The sequence below is a fragment of the Doryrhamphus excisus genome, linkage group LG21 (genome assembly GCF_037039965.1).
Source record: "Doryrhamphus excisus strain RoL-2023G ecotype Guam linkage group LG21, RoL_Dexc_Guam_v1.1, whole genome shotgun sequence".
NCBI classification, from domain to species: domain Eukaryota; kingdom Metazoa; phylum Chordata; class Actinopteri; order Syngnathiformes; family Syngnathidae; genus Doryrhamphus; species Doryrhamphus excisus.
This window is the reverse complement of record NC_136377.1, coordinates 14,830,001-14,847,719: the sequence shown is the minus strand read 5'-3', so window position 1 is coordinate 14,847,719 and position 17,719 is coordinate 14,830,001. Positions and strand designations below refer to the sequence as shown.

At 46.1% G+C, this 17,719-nt stretch overlaps 4 protein-coding genes across 11 annotated transcripts in view; 3 read left to right on the top strand and 1 right to left on the bottom strand.

The window, feature by feature from the left end:
* The first annotated feature begins 983 nt into the window (after positions 1-983).
* il12bb (interleukin 12B, b) lies at positions 984-2,695 on the top strand. Its single transcript, XM_078787562.1, has 8 exons — positions 984-1,169; positions 1,238-1,336; positions 1,398-1,580; positions 1,646-1,751; positions 1,911-2,080; positions 2,150-2,310; positions 2,389-2,507; positions 2,610-2,695. The coding sequence occupies exons 1-8, from the start codon at positions 1,010-1,012 to the stop codon at positions 2,635-2,637; spliced, it is 1,026 nt and encodes a 341-aa protein (XP_078643688.1). The 5' UTR covers positions 984-1,009; the 3' UTR covers positions 2,638-2,695.
* A 16-nt stretch (positions 2,696-2,711) lies between these two features.
* Positions 2,712-6,851, bottom strand: ublcp1 (ubiquitin-like domain containing CTD phosphatase 1). 2 transcript variants are annotated; one of them, XM_078787561.1, is made up of 11 exons: positions 6,592-6,851; positions 6,236-6,404; positions 6,072-6,163; positions 5,436-5,521; positions 5,146-5,261; positions 4,962-5,060; positions 4,850-4,887; positions 3,777-3,875; positions 3,574-3,690; positions 3,355-3,482; positions 2,712-3,250 (listed from the first exon to the last, which is right to left on the bottom strand). In XM_078787561.1, the coding sequence occupies exons 2-11, from the start codon at positions 6,387-6,389 to the stop codon at positions 3,223-3,225; spliced, it is 957 nt and encodes a 318-aa protein (XP_078643687.1). In that variant the 5' UTR covers positions 6,390-6,404; positions 6,592-6,851; the 3' UTR covers positions 2,712-3,222. The 2 variants fall into 2 exon arrangements, with proteins under 2 accessions (XP_078643687.1, XP_057943733.1); XM_058087750.2 differs by having other exon boundaries at positions 6,236-6,442; positions 6,592-6,842.
* A 210-nt stretch (positions 6,852-7,061) lies between these two features.
* On the top strand, positions 7,062-14,773 carry LOC131138650 (RING finger protein 145-like). 2 transcript variants are annotated; one of them, XM_058087748.2, is made up of 13 exons: positions 7,062-7,245; positions 9,320-9,581; positions 9,704-9,812; positions 9,890-9,981; positions 10,310-10,545; positions 10,621-10,796; positions 10,875-11,015; positions 11,090-11,272; positions 12,370-12,517; positions 12,590-12,712; positions 12,778-13,011; positions 13,080-13,523; positions 13,622-14,773. In XM_058087748.2, exons 2-12 carry the CDS (start codon positions 9,398-9,400, stop codon positions 13,500-13,502), a joined length of 2,049 nt encoding a protein of 682 aa, XP_057943731.2. In that variant the 5' UTR covers positions 7,062-7,245; positions 9,320-9,397; the 3' UTR covers positions 13,503-13,523; positions 13,622-14,773. The 2 variants fall into 2 exon arrangements, with proteins under 2 accessions (XP_057943731.2, XP_057943730.2); XM_058087747.2 differs by having other exon boundaries at positions 13,080-14,773.
* Positions 14,774-15,619: 846 nt separating this feature from the next.
* LOC131138681 (transcription factor COE1-like) overlaps positions 15,620-17,719 on the top strand; it is a 25,101-nt gene continuing 23,001 nt past the window's right edge. For 3 of the 6 annotated variants that reach the window (XM_058087822.2, XM_058087823.2, XM_058087817.2), the window contains exons 1-5: positions 15,621-15,990; positions 16,265-16,421; positions 16,717-16,780; positions 16,941-16,996; positions 17,071-17,144. In XM_058087822.2, coding sequence (XP_057943805.2) covers positions 15,860-15,990; positions 16,265-16,421; positions 16,717-16,780; positions 16,941-16,996; positions 17,071-17,144 — 482 coding nt within the window. In that variant the 5' untranslated portion in view covers positions 15,621-15,859. Of the gene's footprint in view, positions 15,991-16,264; positions 16,422-16,716; positions 16,781-16,940; positions 16,997-17,070; positions 17,145-17,719 lie in introns of all 6 variants that reach the window. The other 3 variants (XM_058087819.2, XM_058087820.2, XM_058087818.2) reach the window with 2 other exon arrangements.

Genomic DNA, 17,719 nt, shown 5'->3' with positions numbered 1-17,719 from the left:
ATGATGTCATCAAGCCCCCCCCCTCCCTTAAATATAGAGCTATAGGTATTAGGGGTGTCACGAGATGAGACAATACACGATATTGGGTCTATGAGACGAGACAAGATTTTTCAATGAAAAAAAATATGACAATTACACTCTTGTCTGGATGCTACCAACCCCGCCTCCTCCCACAGAGACAAAGCTACTGTATGACTGACAAAAGGGCTCTCTCCATTCATACCGTTGAATGAAACAAACGTGCCAAGTTGCTGAAACCAATGCACAGAGTGAATCCTCTTTTTGCTTCCTACTCGAGAAATCTTGTCATGTTTTAATCTCGTGGCCTCTTGTGACACCCCTAATAGCTATATACAGATTATACTGTATGTATAAATACATATGTTATCTATATATTTATATATCTATGTGTGTATGTAGTTGTAGTGTTGGGATGCATAGAACCTTCCAGAGAAGAGGGAAAAGTCCATCAGTGACCTTTGTTTGGTTGCTGTTGTCTTCTTCTTCCTCCCAAGCATGATGAAGGTGTCCTACATGCTAACCTTTGACCTTCCACATGAGGCAGGCCCAACGTCATGTCAAAGGTCCACTTCCTCTGCTGGAAGGTTTCTGTATTTTTTCTCCATGACTTCCTCCTCCGCTCCATGTGCACACATACACGCACACACACACACACACACACACACACACACACACTGAAGCATTGTATCGCTGTCCTGGCACCTGTTTTTGTGAATTGAAACTGGACAAGAAGAAGTCAGGTAGTGTCATCTGACCCAAACATACACACGATTGAAGTTCTTCCTCTTGGGCTTTTTCCCACTTTCTGCCACTCCCGTGTATAAATACTGCCCCATTTCACAGCTCACATAGAATGCTGTGTCTGAGTCGTGTCATCATCAAGGTGAGATCTTCATCATCATGATGTGTAGAACCTGAACCAGAACAACATACTGACTTCTTGCACCTCACTAGAGGTCTCTATCGTCGACACACACCCTGCTGGGTTATGATCAACATACCTTGGACTGGATTCTGCAGTTCTGCTCATTCCACATTGGACCTGTGTCCTATGAGTTCTGTCCAGATGTTCTTGTCGCTCCTGTTGGTGGTGTCCTCCGCACTTTACTGTGACACCACCTCCAACGTAGAAGTTCTGATGGACAACGGTTGGTGCCATTTCTGTAACCATGCCCCAAACTTGAGAATTTGTTAATTGTTCAGTGTGTGTTTGTAGTGGTGGTCCTGAAAGTTCCTAACGCTGATTCCAGGATACATGTCCCTCTGACATGTGGAGAGGCCTATGAAGATCGGGCTGTGTTCTGGAAGAAAGACGGTAAGACGCTGCGCTGTGTGGCCCTGTGAACCATGTTATTAGAACCGGGTCCATGTGTTAGGTGAGGAGATCAAGCCGGCCCTGCATGGGAGGCAGGTGAACGTTGTGGTTGATGAGATGAAGGGAGGAAACTACAGCTGCCACCTGAGCTCCAACGGACAGTACTTAAACCACACTGTGGTCCTGACACAACAGGACCCAGACAACCAGACAGTCATCCTGGAAGAGGAACATCCTGGAGAAGGTAAGTGAGGGGATTTGATTTTTAGAGAAGCTGGTTGTGATATCTTCTCCTGTGTTCGGGGTCAGGTCACATCCGCTGTTCAGCTCCAAACTACAACGGCTCATTCCATTGCAAATGGACCAGAAACAAGTACAGACCCAACGCTGAGGTGCTGATGTTCAAAGCACAGCGGTGAGGACATCATCATGTCTGTTGGAAGGTCACTTCCTGATGGAAGTGACTTGACCTATCCAGTTCTTTGTCAAAAGTCCACGAGGTGGCGCCACCACATAGAGAGATCATGTGCCGAGCCTCCATTAGTGTCATGAAAGTCCATTACCTGCCATGCAGCTTTTCAGAAACCCTTCCCTGCCAAGTGGACTCTGATGGATCGGGACTTGTCTGCCAGGATGCCAGCTGTCCGTATCGTGAAGAGCAGCACCGCATCTCCGTGGTGGTCTACATGGTCAGCTCTTCTCGGATGGAGGTCTACACCAGCACCTTCTACCTAAGGGACATTGGTACGTCCCTGTGTTTGGACCTTCTTGTTCTGAGCTCTTTGGTGAGTCACCAACTTTTTCCACCCTCAGTGAGACCAGAACAACTTCCTGGTCTATACAGTCTTCAAGGCAAAGAGTTCCACTGGAGCTACCCTGAGTCCTGGCAGAGACCGTGCACCTTCTTCAGTCTGCACTTCCAGGTCAAGGTGGTCCGCAGCGGCCTCTCCTGTGACTCGGACCAGCATATTATGGTACTGGTAACTCAAGCCCAAACCTTGTCCTGCCTTGTGAACTCACCCTCATAGAGCCTGACTCTCATGTCCCCTCAGAGCGCTGAGACAAATAGAACTAGCTTCAAGGTGGACGTCAAAACCGGCAAGTCTGTGTTTTGTGTGCGCGCCCAGGACAAGTACACACGGGGGCTCTGGAGCCTCTGGAGCCGGTGCATGTGAGTGTAAAAAAATAATACATCTTCGCTTGTCATATGAATAATTCTTTTTTATACTGAAATGACAACATTGTCCCAATAACAAGGTTTTTTGTCCTACAGAGTGAACAGAGAACGCACACATTGCTGACTGCCTCCCAAAGACTTCATATGATCTCTAATATTATTCATCAAAAAGTTCAATAAACACTGAACTGGTTGAACTTGTGTGTAGAAAAAGTTTTATTGTCATATTTACAGCCAGAGTGTGTCCTCCAAACACACACATACAAACACAAGGTCACCCTCCTCCCGACCCAAACCCATCCACTCAAACTATATGCATCCTACGTTGTGGAAATGCCCAGAAGACACAGCTGACACGCTGCACACATGCATGTACGCACGGCCCTTTCAACTTCCTCCACCGGTTTTATGACAACATGCAGAGAACAATGAATGGAAGTCTTAAAACAGTTTAGGACTTTCCTTTTCGTGTTGTTTACCGCGTTCATGCGTCTGTGTGCAGCACCAGCATGTTGTGTGTATTTGTGTAGACACGTGCTGCAGTCCATGTAAGCAATGTTTGCGCACACACACATGCACAGACTGGTGTCAGTGTGGGGTGGGCGGAGCCTGGCTGCAGGATGTGTGTGAAGATGTTGTGTTGTGTACTTTGTGTATTTGTGTGTGTGTGTGTGTGTGACAAATGGGCCGGGATGGGAGGTGCCACTCATCAGTGTTGCTGCCTCTTGGATAGATACCTATGCATACACACACACACATTAGATATTGCTATCTTAGATCATGTAGTAGTAGTAGTAGTAGTAGTAGTAGTAGTAGTAATACCGTGTGTGTGTTTAGTTACCTCTCCCAGTGTTTGTGGTTGAGTCCGGTGAAGTCCTCCAGTTTAGAGATCTCCTTCAGGTACTGGGCCAGCTTCTGCAGCTCCCGGTCCTTCTCCCGGTTCATGTGCGCCTTCATGAAGGGTCGGATCTGAAAAACACCCACATGCACCCTCAATGCTCGTGCATGGCAGTCGCAGTGAAGTTGAGGCCAAATCAATGTAATTGGCGGGCTGACCGACCTTGAGTCCGTTCTGTGGATTCATGAGGAAGTTGCGTCCAATGTCGTCAAACATGATGGTGTTTTTCCTGCTGTAAAAGTCCTCGTACTTCCCCCAGATTACCCCTAGAGGCTTCACCTGCATGCACACACACATACACAAAATGGGTACTTCATCAAGTGGCAACAGAGAGTGTGAATGAAACAGCAATGGCACGAACAGACCTCCACAACTCCTCTCTTTGGCGTATGAACTGTGATCATGGCCGCACTGTCCAGCATGAAAGTGATCTTGTAGTTTGGGTTGTCAGTCACTCCCAACTCCTGATAAACACATGTGCCTTTTGTTGTTACAAAAAATAACATGCACAAGAAACTGAAGAAACAAGGTTGCTATAATCATTTCAAGAATGGATTCATTGGATTTGCATTATTTCTTATTGATTGTATTTTCGTAGGTTTCAACTTGCCTTTGCAACAGATCACTGACAAAAAACTAGATTCCACTGGCTACGTTTACATGCAGTCAAATAACCCAAAACCGGAATATTAGCAATAACCCATGCACATGGCCATGTAAACTACCCATGTAACCCTGGGTTACTACTCTTCGAACCTGAATATTGGGTAATATATTTGCCGGTCGAGATATTGGAGTTTTGTGTGATTTGTGTTCTGTGCATGTTGCATTCGAAAGCAATCTTGGGTATTTGACAGGAAGTATTGAATTTGAAAACATGGCGGCACGCAAAACTGCACATTTTTGGAGCGTGGGAGGGGAAGCTAACCACCTCATTAATGTTGTGAAGATGATATCCCCGTTGTTTACAATTACCAGGAATAATAATTATACAGGAATAATCCTCAGGCATGTAAGCGGGTTATTTCGAATGTTTCAGGAACCGGAATATTGACTGCATATAAACGTACCGATTTATTGTGTTTGTCTTGCTTTAGCCGCTTTGGAGCTGAGCTTTGGTTTTCCACTGTCATGGTTCCACAATTGCTTTGAACTGAAGCTGCCTCTTTTTGGTTCAACTCTTGCTCCACAGTCTTGCTGGGCTGAGTGAGTGAACCATTTGCATAATGAGGTAAACAGAGGAAAACGTCTGTGGGCGGAGGAGAGCAATGCCTTATTTGGAGGAGCTCAACAACGTTTTGGGCCACAGACACCAGCGTTGCAGCTTGTTGGCAAATAAATGATTGGAGGCGTAACCCGTGTGATGTAATGACACGGCCTCACCTCGGCCTCAAACGTAATCCAGCACCAACACCTAGGATAAAAGTGTGCCACTGACCTTCATCTTGGCATCAATCCACTTCATGCTGGTGGCAGCTACAAGAAAACACACAGTAATGTTTGAAAGACAAAGGAAACACGGAAAATGCCGACTGATGAGTCATACGTACACCAGATCACAATATCATAGTCCTCGTAGGCTGATGTCAGAAACTCGTGAAGGAATGGCCTCATCAGCTCCTGGCCTGTCTCTGCACACGACTTGTGATCTAAAACACACATCGTGTACACGTGTGTGTGTGTATACTGAAGGAGTGTGTGTGCATTTTAATTGTGGGTGTGGCTAAAACTCACCAAACAAGGTGTAGTCCACATCCAGAACCAGAAGTCTTTTGCCTTCTCTGGGAGGGTTCATCTCCTCCACTTTGTAGTCTTTGACTCTGCGCGCAATTTTAGCCAAATTTTCCTCTCTGGAGGGAGGACAGTATAAAATGACATTCTTCTTTTTACACTTGTATGACAGGGAAGAACTTTAAACAGTGCCTACTGTACACTTAATCAAGCTTTTGCTACTGTTTGACCCTGGAACAGATTATTTAAATTCCAGTCAAGCAACCCTCCAGAACACACACACACACACAAACCTGTTCTCCACTTCGATGACCTCCTCCTCAATGTCAAAATCATTGATCACATCGTCATTCTCTGGGGGTGGGGCTAAAACCTCCTCCTGCACAAAAGCCACACCAGTCACTGTTAGTGTCTTTTTATCTGCCAGTGTGTCATTGCGTTGTGTGTTAGCATGTCAGCTGTTTGTTGCTGCATTGGTGTGTTTTTTTTTTAATGCAGAATGATCACAGAATGATGGTGGGGGAATTAAACACTCTTAATTCACAAAATAATCATCAGATGTAGTTATTTGTTTATATAATACACACACAGCAATTAACAAATTAATATTCTGTCTTTCTGCTCCGAGGCGTACCCCTGGGGGTGCATTGGGAATTAGGGGTTACATCACCATTTTCCCAATGAGTCTTTATTTTTGAGTCTGTAGTAGTCCATTAAATACCCAAGGCGTACACACATGCTTGCATACAGACATAAAAATATTTGTTCCATACTGTGAATATGCTGAATTTTTTGGTGGTTCTTTGGACAAGTATTTTTAAGTTCTTGCTTTCTTAGCACGGCCAGGAACATCCGAGTCTGTTAGTTTGTTGTGTGTTAATGCGGTGGCCGAGTGTATTAGTCTGTTAGTGTGTTTCTGTGTGATGTACCAGGCCCTCCTCTCTGGTGCCCATCATCATGATCTTGGTGTTGGGCTTCAGCTTGAGAGAGCCCAGCTTCACCTGGTCCTCTGCTGGCTTTCCTGTTAGTGGAATGTTACACGCCATGACAACAAGACAAATCAACAACATGATAAAGATCCTCACACACTAACCTTTGACCTTCAACCCCAGCAGCTTCTGTCTCTCTGGGAGCACCCCTGTCAGAGTCTTGATGGACTGTTTAAGGTCCATGACCGTGTCCTCCTCCGAGAGGGACGTGATGGAGTACTCTTGTCCTCCCCACTTGATGATGACTGACACGGACATGGCTCAAAGCGGCTCCTCACATACACACACGCACGTACGCACACACGGGATGACTAAACACAAGGCAGAGAGACAAGCAAGGCTGACAGCACCGTGTTGATGTTTTTAGCATGCGGTGGCTAACAGGCGAGCTGTGTCCGCGAGATAGGCGGCCAGCTAGCTGACATTACCCGATCAAAGTACACGTTGGTTGCGTGCTTACCTGGCACAGCAAGTTAGCATGTGATGCTAGCATGTGATTCGGAACAGAAGAGCTCAGATTTGGGCTAAAATCGGTCTCGATGAAGTTCTCTGTCAGCTTCATTCAGCGAGATGAGCTCTTCCTGGCCTGAGCCTTCTGCCGGTAGTGACGTAGCAACAAAGCCCCGTTGTCATGAGCAACCAGTCGGCTTTCTTCTTTAGTTCCAATTACGTCCAAACTGTTCTTCTGATTATTCTACGGTAACCGCATTGGTGGTCGTCTTGAAACGCTTCTATTTACTTTTGAATCTTGTGACTCAACAAACAAACGTTACAACACAGTAATTTAATCACAAATATGATTATTACTATTTTGATGACCTTGCCGAAAAAACGTAAGATGTTAACGTAATCTCGGTGTATTGTTAAATAACGAGCAGTCAGATTTAGGGGAGTCCATTCATTCTGTTCATTACTGCACATGCGTAGTGCGTCCTCGCTGCTGCTAGCAAAATGGCTACTCCGTGAGATATGCGGGTCGGCCGCATCCTGTCAGCGACAAGCGGCTCCGTTCTCAGGACCTTAAGCTGCGGCGGTGCCCCTTTAAAATGGTCGATGGCCTCGCCGGAAAACACCAAGAGTCCGTTGCAAATGTTGTAATCGTCATACTTTACAGGTAAGTTGTACTTTTCTGTCATTTGATAAATGCTATACGCATTGCTAGCAAGCCTGTGTTTGTAACAGTTAACTCGCTTGCTAGCTAACTGATGGATGGCTTTAATGGAGGTGAGTGGCGCAAAGGCTAGTGTGGTAATGTGTTATTAATATACTACACATCTGCCTTTAGGTAGTCGCTTGTGTGTAAGAGTTAAACATACAGCATTTGAACTAAACGGTTGTGATGTTTATGTTGTTGCCGTGATGCTGACAGGCAGCTTTGAGCTTGTGTCGAGGCTAGCTGTTAGCTTGACTAACTGGCGCTGTGCCTGATGGCTGCTCAATGCGGCTCATCCTCTGCTGAGCAAGGACGCACTTTTCAGTAAACAGTTCTAGCCAGAGTTTGCATATGTTTTCGTGTTCGTTATGTTGTATATTTGCAATAATGTCAATACATCGCAATGTGTGATTCGATTTGTTGCCATCTCGGCAGACAGAAAGGTTACTAGAGTTCATTTCAGCATCACTTATCATTCACGATAAAGTGTCGCCTGAAACTGTTAATTCTTCAATGATTTCCAAGCAGCCTGTGGCTTTGGATGGATTACGTGTTAAAAATACAGTTGTAGCCGATTATGTTACATAAACAGAGATTCTAAATTATGTAACACGTCGTCATCGTGATGTTGGTGCTACTGTGTGACGCAGGAAGAAAACTTTAATGTTCATAGTAAATATACTTTGGATGTTAAGAGACGGGAACAAAGTGAGAACCTCCAAAATAAACAACGGCGCTGATGTCAGTTTGCTTAATCGACTTTGAAACAAAACGAAGCCTCTCTGTGCGGAGGGTGACGTAAAAATCCTCGAGCTGCAACTACGCTGACTGTTAAGATGTGATTGGCTGGCTTGTAGTACATTATATCCTGTATGTACATGACTCGTTCAGATACATTTCAGCAACTGACTGTTGTAATTCATCAATTAGGTCCACTGGAAGTCTCTCTTTAATTACCATTGTTGAGTAGTGACAGGGGGTTATACATTCATTTGTTCATTTTCTCTACCGTTTATCCTCACGAGTGTCGCGGGCATGCTGGAGCCTATCCCAGCTATCTTTGGACGGGGTACATCCTGGACTGGTCTCCAGCCAATCACAGGGCACATATAGACAACCATTCACACTCACATTCATACCCATGGACAATTTAGAGTCGCCAATTAACCTAGCATGCATATGTTTTCAAAAATGCACCATTCCCCAACTCACAGTTCTTCCACACGAGCCCCAAAAACTTTCTGTCCACATAAAACACATTCACTGGTTCCCATGCAGCCTATTGAGAGTTGAACAATGAAATATGAAATGCGATCTCGACAAATGTGCAATATGCCCTACCAATCCAGCTGCTCACATTTCATTGTGAACTGTTTTCCTGCGATTATGTTTCCAGATCAGTTTGTCTTTATGACCATAGAGGAATGTGAAAGCGGGGGAAAAAAATCCAACAAGAGACAGAATGTGTTTGTGTTGTTGAATGGCACAAAAACATTAAAGTGACAGAGAACAACAGACACAAAAAATAATCTTTGTTTAATATAATATGAGATTGCCTGGTATCTGTTTGACCCCTCTTTTCCTCCATTCACCAAGAATTACTTTCTTCAGGCTTCTGATATTACAGCAGCGATGAATGAGACCCATATCTGCTTCACACGAAAGTTCAGTTTAAAAAGCTGCACATTGTCTTGTCTTCATGTGTATAGCTGTTAGCTTTTAAATGTTGGTTTGTTAAATATTTCTTACTCAACCACACGTGTGCTACTTTTATATCAAAACACAGTTCAAGCCAATTGTCATACTTCAATAGATAAAGTATTTTAATTAATCCCAAGGTAAATGTGTAAATAATCACAGAGCAGACATGTGATTAACTGGAATATGTTTTTTATCAATTGACGGCACTAATAATAAGCAATGTTTGGGCTTGATTGTTCTTTCTAATTTTTGTCCTCTTCTCTCTGTCTCCATCCTCCCTTCATCATTGCTGCCATCCTATGAGGATATCACTTTTCCTCCTCCTTTGTGGCAGTCCTCTATAGCACCACCTGCTGGAACATCATATCCGAGGGGTCTCTTCCGTACGCCAATCAGCAGTCGTACTGAGCTCATGGCGGTGAAGGATCGTGTGGAGGCGGTGCTCAATGTGGGCCTGCGTGTCCCCAGCATCATGTTGCTGGACATTCTGTACCGCTGGGACGTCAGCTCCTTCTTCCAGAAGATCCAACGCTCCAGCCTGTCGAACAACCCTCTGTTCCAGTACAAGTACCTGGCCCTCTACCTGCATTACGTGGGTTAGTAATGCTCACACACAAAAGCGCGCGCGCGCACACACACACACACACACACACACACACACACACACACACAGAGCCATTAAAACAAGTTTGGGATGTATTTTTTACCGTGTGCGCAGGTTACATTCTGAGCTTGGTGCTGCTCACGCTGCCTCGTCAGCACCTGGTCAAACTTTACTTGTACGTGCTGACGGCTCTGCTCCTCTTTGCTGGCCACCAAGTGTCCAGGTACACATGCGCAGGCATACACACACACAAACACAAGCTCACACACAAGCGTCAATCTGTGTGACATCTCCTCTCAGGGATTACGTGCGCAGTGAGCTGGAGTCTGGCCACGAGGGACCCGTGTACTTGGAACCTCTCTCCATGAACAGGTTCACCACAGCACTCATAGGTAAGGTCACATGACATAGTGCAAGTGGATTGTGTGTGTGTGTGTGTGTTAAAGTACTCTGGGCAACCCTCAGCTCACTAAGGTCCAGTAGAACAAGAAGCTTTTTGCTGATGTTTGTGGATTCATCGTGGTTGGAACATTGATGGCGCCTCGGTGCTATAAATAGAACACGGACTGCTGAAGTCTGCACTAACATGGCTATACAGCTACACGAGATATGGCTAGAAAGTTCTTTTTGGGTCACACAGTTTCTGTTTTCATCATTTATTGTTTTTGTATTTCTAATGTTGTAATTAAATGTTCATGAGCATTTATGCGCTCCTCACAGGTCAGCTAGTCGTGTGCACGTTGTGTTCATGCGTGATGCAGACCAAAAGGATTTGGCTCTTCTCGGCTCATCTGCTCCCTCTGGTGGCCAGACTGTGTCTGGTCCCTCTGGAGACCATTGTCTTCATCAACAAGTTCTCCATGATCTTCACGGGACTGGAGGTCATTTACTTCCTGGCTTCCAACCTTCTGGTGCCGTACAACCTGGCGAAGACTGCCTACAAGGAGCTAGTCCAGGTAGGTGCAGCTGTAACTGGACTGGGCAGGTTCTGACTGTCATTGGAACTGACCCTCTTGTTTCCATGTGTTCAGGTGGTGGAGGTGTATGGGCTGCTGGCTTTGGGAATGTCCTTGTGGAATCAGCTTGTCCTCCCAGTGCTCTTTATGTGTTTCTGGCTGCTGCTCTTTGCACTGCAGATCTACTCGTACTTCAGCACCAGAGACCAGCCCACCTCTAGAGAGAGGCTCCTCTTCCTCTTTCTCACCAGGTGTGTGCACATCAGAGTGTCAGCTTGTGTTTTTGAGTCCTTCACACATGTCTGAAGAGTTATTGTTGTTCCTTGCAGTATCGCAGAGTGCTGCAGCACGCCATACTCTCTACTGGGTCTGGTCTTCACCGTCTCCTTCATCGCTCTGGGTGTCCTCACGCTCTGCAAGTTCTACCTGCAGGGCTACCGGGCCTTCATGAATGACAACACCATGCACAGGTGCGTGATGCTATGGTGGTGCATGACTTGTATTAGGACACATGCTTACATATTTCCTTGCCACTCGTGTGCAGGGGCATGACTGAGGGCATCACCTTGCTCATCCTGGCCGTCCAGACCGGACTCATTGAGCTGCAGGTCATCCACCGAGCCTTCCTGCTTTCCATCATCCTCTTCATCGTGGTTGCTTCCATTCTGCAGTCCATGCTGGAGATAGCCGACCCCATCGTTCTGGCATTGGGGGCCTCCAGAGACAAGTATGTGTGAGATTCAACCTGTGCCTCTGAAAGTAAACAGGAAGTTGCACATATCTTAATGGGAAACTGTTAAGGTTTGCGCATTTGGAAGTGAGCCCAAAATAAGTTAGAGATGTCTCTAAGCGCTTGGTTTCAGAGAGGTTTTTTCTAACACTGGCTCTCTGTGATGGCTTCCTTATATGGGCGTGCACTGTATGCCAGATACGCTCTCTGCTCTTCCCCCACCCTCCCCCGACCGCTGCTTGGTGTTAGCAGTGTCTCCCAGGAAGTGTTTTCAGGTGTAAGGGAAAGCTACATTTGTTTACAATTCCTAATGAGGCAAACATCAGGCAAAAGTGGTTGGAGTCCTGATTCCCTACCAGCAAATTAAAATGTTTTAATCTGTCAATGTCATTTCACACCGGACTGTTTTGTGAACATGGGCCAGTATGCAGCTGAACTAGCCGACAAACTGGTGCTGAACTTGGTCATGTCGAGGAGGCAGAGGAACAAACAGTAACAATTCATCAATGTCCTAATTGTTGATGTAATGGAACAAAAGCAGTTGTCTGTGTATCATTATAGCGTGTGCATACAGGGAGCGGGGAGCAAATTACAAGTTCACTGAGTCTGCCCCAAGTTTTTGAAACACTGGTAGTCCCCCAAAAAAATGCTAAAGCTACTTGCCATTCAGAGACGTCTTGAAGTAACCAACCTGATTGTTAAAAGCGGACATTTAAAAATGATAAATTACTGTTTATTATCAACTCCTATACTGTTTATCAATTACTATAAAGTGGGTTTGGGAGCTATCGTGAGTACATGGTAGTGTGGCCAACCACAGTGGAGTGGGTGTGCCTAGAGGTGGGCCGTGTGTGGGATTCCAAAGAAATACTGCTGGAATATGTGCAGATTCTGGAAGATCTAGAAAGCTTTCTGTGCTAGTTATCATGTGTAGCTGCTCTTAGGGTTCCACAACAATGGGGAAAAATGAGCATAATAGGTTCCCTTTGACACTCTATTAGTGCATGTAAAATAGTCATGTAAAGCCAAAGGAGTGGGAAAGCCAGCGCGCCAATAACTTTTCTACCTTATCATTTCCTCCGGCATCCTCTCAGGAGTTTGTGGAAGCACTTCCGAGCCGTGTCATTGTGTTTGTTTCTCCTCATCTTCCCGGCGTACATGGCTTACATGATCTGTCAGTTTTTCCACATGGACTTCTGGCTCCTTATCATCATCTCTTCCTCCATTCTCACTTCATTGCAGGTAAGTCTTGCTGTGTTTGTGTGTGTGTTTGTGTGTGCGCCAGATCTGGCTGATCGGTGCTGCTGTGTGCAGGTGCTGGGCACCCTGCTCATCTACGTGCTCTTCATGGTAGAGGAGTTTCGTAAGGCTCCTGTGGAGAACATGGATGAAGTGATCTACTGCGTCAATGGGACCTACAGACTGCTGGAGTTCCTGGTAGGACAAACAAAAATACAGGACTGTGATGTGTATCAGTCAACGTGTTTGTCCTAATGTGTCAGGTGGCGGTGTGCGTGGTGTGTTACGGTGTGTCTGAGACGGTGTTTGGAGAGTGGAGTGTGATGGGCAGCACCATCATCCTGGTGCACTCCTACTACAACGTGTGGCTTCGAGCGCAGTTGGGCTGGCAGAGCTTTCTGTTGAGGCGGGATGCCGTCAACAAGATCAAAAGCCTCCCGACGGCGAGCGACGCTCAGCTGCGCCAGTACAACGACATCTGCGCCATCTGTTACCAGGTGACCAATCTGGCGTCTCCTGTTGGAGCATCGTGGGTCTGTTTCTAACCGCTGACATGTTCTTCCAGGACTTGAACAGCGCTGTCATCACACCGTGCAGCCATTTCTTCCACGCTGGTTGTCTGAAGAAGTGGCTCTATGTGCAGGAGACGTGCCCTCTTTGTCACGCTCAACTGAAAAGCCAATCAGCTGCCAGTGCAGCCCCAAATACAGACACCCCCCCAGCCAACCAGAGGCCTGCAGGACAGGAAGACTCCACAGATCTTGGGGAGAAGACTGGATATGAGGAAGGAGATGCTGGACGTGCCACTAAGTCTTCTGCATCATCTTCATCTTCCACCACAGAGTCATCTTCCTCCTCTTCCTCCAACATGGTGGATACACACCCCTATCCCCCACCTCCCACCTCCTCACAGCTGCCCATCCAGGAGGCTGTGATGCCCAATGGGCCGGGAGTCCTATTTGGACAATCACAAGCTGTTAGCCCATGAGCCCCACCCACAGACATGCATGTAAGCTAACACGCTAACTTGTCCACTGATTGGCTCTCCTGTTGTGTCCGGAACACTTTGAAAACCACATTGCCCTTTTTTTAATTTTAATTTTTTAGAACCCAAAAGCCAGGATTCCCTCCCCCTGCTGGCGACAGGTCGTCCTGGTTTGAAGTGACATCACCAGTAGGACACAAGTACCCCCATCCTCGCTCAGCCGCCTTTGGACGCTTTGATGTCTTGACATTTGATCGCACGACACCGCCAAGTTGCAGTCCAGTGTTACAAATCCTTTTTAGTTTTGCTTCCTGGCGCCCCGCCCACCCATGAACATTCCTACCAGCACTTAGAGCTGCGTGATGGGGGAACGTGAAGCCACATGCACACTCCTGTGCGCTGCCTGAACGGTTCTAATGTTGCTGATGCTGCATGCCTCTTATGTAGATGCCTGCACGTTTCCATGGTTACCAAGGCATCCCTTCCTTCTTCCCTGATGTGCTCCAATCTCCTAAAGCAGTGATTTGGCTTTTGAGATTGGTGGGTGGTGCGGCCAAATTTGCATTGATGTCATCTCTATAAGCAACAATCCAAAGCTGTTGTGCGACGTCAGTTGCCACATCGACGCTTCTCATGATGTTACTTGTCTTTGGCTTCGCCCTCCAGCCCGTATGATGCATCCTACAGCTGACGTGATCACTCCGGTGCCCTCTACTGTTAGGAGTGGGATCAGCTGGACGCAGATGACTCGGAGTGGCGCCTGTTACCTTAACGCAGTGTTAGCGCTCTTGTCAAGGTCACATAAGACCCAGTGCAGTGGTGTGGGGGGGGGCAGTGTTGAGCATGAATACATGATGAATGTAGGATAAGACCCCCCCTCCCCCCACACCACTAAAATGTTTGATTATTTTTGTATGAGATGAAATGTATACTTTGATGTATTTTGCACATGAGCTCCATCACTGCTGACTCTCAAGCAGTAAGGTTGCTTGATGGAGATCCTACTAGTCAGCACCACTCCAAATCCTAGAAATGTACTCCTGACTGTTAAAGCTCATCACCCGTTCACTCTAGAACCTTCTAGAACGAGCATAGCTGTGTCGCAGAGCACCGCAGGGTGAAGTGTTTGACTTGATCTCGGTCAGAACTTCAGTCCTGGGTTGTTCTTGTAGTCCGTGACTCCACGAGGACCTGGTGTAAGGATAGTGAATGAAGGCCAGTTGCGTTGTAGGATTGTGGCATTTTTCACAAATTAAAATGAAGCATCCACTCTGCACTGATTTTTCTTTTGTGTTTTGACTGCTTGAACATAAAACTAAATTCCTCTAAACTTACAGTAGATGGCCTCTTTGCAGTGTCACGAATTAGCCGCACGATGGCGCTGCAGACCGGTGCAGTTCTACAGCTTGAGAGTTAACTGGGAAGCATTTGTGCGTTTAAGTGTTGGGTTTTTTTGTGGGTAGTTAAACTGTATGCTTCTGTTTTATTCCCCTTAATTATTACAAAAAGGTCCCAGTTCATTTCAATAGGTACACCATCTAACGACAACCCACGCTTAAATTGTTCTCTTGATCTACGTTAGTGATTATTGCTAATACTTAATGTGATATTTTCATCCACTTGCTAAAGGCAAACATTTACGACCGTCTTCGGGAAAGCATTGCACACCTATAGGTAGACAAACCATTATAATGACGTGTCCATATGTTAGTTGGAAATAGTACAATTAATAAACAGCAAAATGTCTCACATAAAACCTTGCGTGGTAGCTCAATGATCGATCAATATCACGGCTGAATGTTTAGCTTCGAAAGAGCAGATGTTGCCACAGGGAAAATGTGGCTGCAATTATCCTCAATCATGCTCATTTATTATTAGTGGCGGTGGTGTCACTCTCGACTGTTTATTTAGCTGCCCTACATAAAAGTTGAACAAGTGATTGTTTGCCGACACTCCGCAGCGACTAAATGCTTCATGAAACTAACTTGATGTTATTTATCCCCACCGTCATCAAATACACATCCACGCTGCCACGTAGGGGCGTGGCCTCGCGTCTTGACCACGCCCATGTAGTCCCTCGTTGCCTTCCACCGTAACCCCCACTCCCCTCCTGTGGCGGGAGAACCTGTGTGTGCTCCTCACAGGATAGAACCTCCAGGAAGTCTTCTCCCAAACCTCCTCAGGACAAGACGGACTGGAAATCAAGTGGACCCTGCAGGACTCCAGTGATGATGAAGTCGTGGTAGCCAGCAGAGACTTTGGACCACCTTTGCTCCATTTGGACATCTTCAAGTGTTGGCACATGTAGTACACACCCCCAGAGAGGAACAAGTGCCGTGCACGGCCACAACGGTTCGTTCATGTTCGGCATCCAGGAGAGCATCCAGCGGAACGGCAGCAGCCTAAAGGAGGAGCCGCTGGGGGGCATGAACGCTGTCCGGGGCTGGATGCAGGGGGGCGGCGTGCTGGACGCCCACACGGCCGCCCAGAGGTGAGCAGAAGCTGACAATAGGGATGCGCACTCTAGGAATGATTATTTCGTTCTTTAGATATAATCGTCTTAATTAGTCACGTGTCCTACATCATTTCTTTTTATTATTATTATTTTGCCACAAATAAATAGTTTACAGTCCAAACAGGACATTTAACAAAAAGACAATAATTTACCGCACATTCTTCTCTCTGCTCATAAAATATTGTCAATAATTCCATTCCACTCCCCCAAAGCCTTTTTGTTAAATACATGCGTGTACGTGTGTACGCAGTGGAGTGGGTCTGGCCCGGGCCCACTTTGAAAAGCAGCCCCCCTCCAACCTGCGCAAGTCCAACTTCTTCCACTTTGTTCTGGCCCTGTATGACCGCCAAGGTCAACCTGTGGAGATCGAGAGGACCACCTTTGTGGACTTCATCGAGAAGGACAAGGTACACACACTCTTTGTACTTTGGTGAGCTGAAATATGAATTTACTGTATACATGTATTGCATGACTATAATTATCACGTGGCTGAAATGACACATTTATTTAACTAATGGACGTCCCTCATATTTAAATCCACTTTCATATATTTCATCACAATCCTTCTCGGCCGTCGTATCCTTGTGAAACTTTTCATGAAAATTAATATGTACAAGCTACATGCACCTAGCTCTCGTTTTTTGGAAACTTTTTGGTTTAATGCAAAAATAAAGAAGATGCTAACCATGCGTTGGTGTGCAGGAGAGTAGCGGAGAAAAGACGAATAATGGCATCCATTACCGTCTGCAGCTGCTCTACAGTAACGGTGAGTACATGTCCTTATTTTATCACTTGGGGAACACAGGGTGCACCAGCTACACGTGTCGTCATTGTCCATCGCTCATTACAAAGACATTCGTTGATCTTTATTAGTTATTGTACAGCATGTTAATTAAATACCAATCAAAGTATGCCGACTGTTTCAGGAATCAGGACGGAACAAGACTTTTTTGTTCGACTCGTCGACTCTATGAGCAAACAGGTGAGCGCATGCGCACACGCGCACTTTAAAAGCTTGACACGTGCGTATTTTTTTCATTTTTATTTCTCCTGCAGCCGATCGTGTACGAGGGCCAAGACAAGAACCCGGAGATGTGTCGAGTTCTGCTCACACATGAGATCATGTGCAGGTCAGAAACACACACCATAAAGGGTTTATAGCAGGGCTTTACCATACATGTTGTCTGTGGTTAATTAGGACAGAGAGAGAGAGTCATTCATCAAAGTGAGACCTCCTCTTGTTTCTCTGCTTTAAAAAATGGGCCTTCATTCAGAAACACACACACACACACACACACACATTGTTGTGTACATTGTGTAAGTATAACAATATGTAATTGTAGTTGATAAATGAAAGTTGAAGTTGTACGTGAGCACACCTTCTCATCCTCATGACACTGACCTCATTCAGAAAGGTGTGTGGTGTGAGGTTTACACCCCCCTCACCACGCCCCCCCCCTTCTTAAAGTGATAATTGAGATGATGCTGAGGATGGTGGTGAGAATGCATTGAACGATGATACGGATGAGGGATGGTGATAAGAGTGAGATCTGTGATCTTGCAATGATCCACAAGTGGTCCCAGGTGTGGGTGGGTGTGGCCACCTCACCTCTGTGGGATGTCGCAAACGTTTGCACAACGAAGCAGAGCACGTGAGGAAGAGTGCTGCTGACGAGTGTCACCATTCTGCTGCTGCTGCTGATCG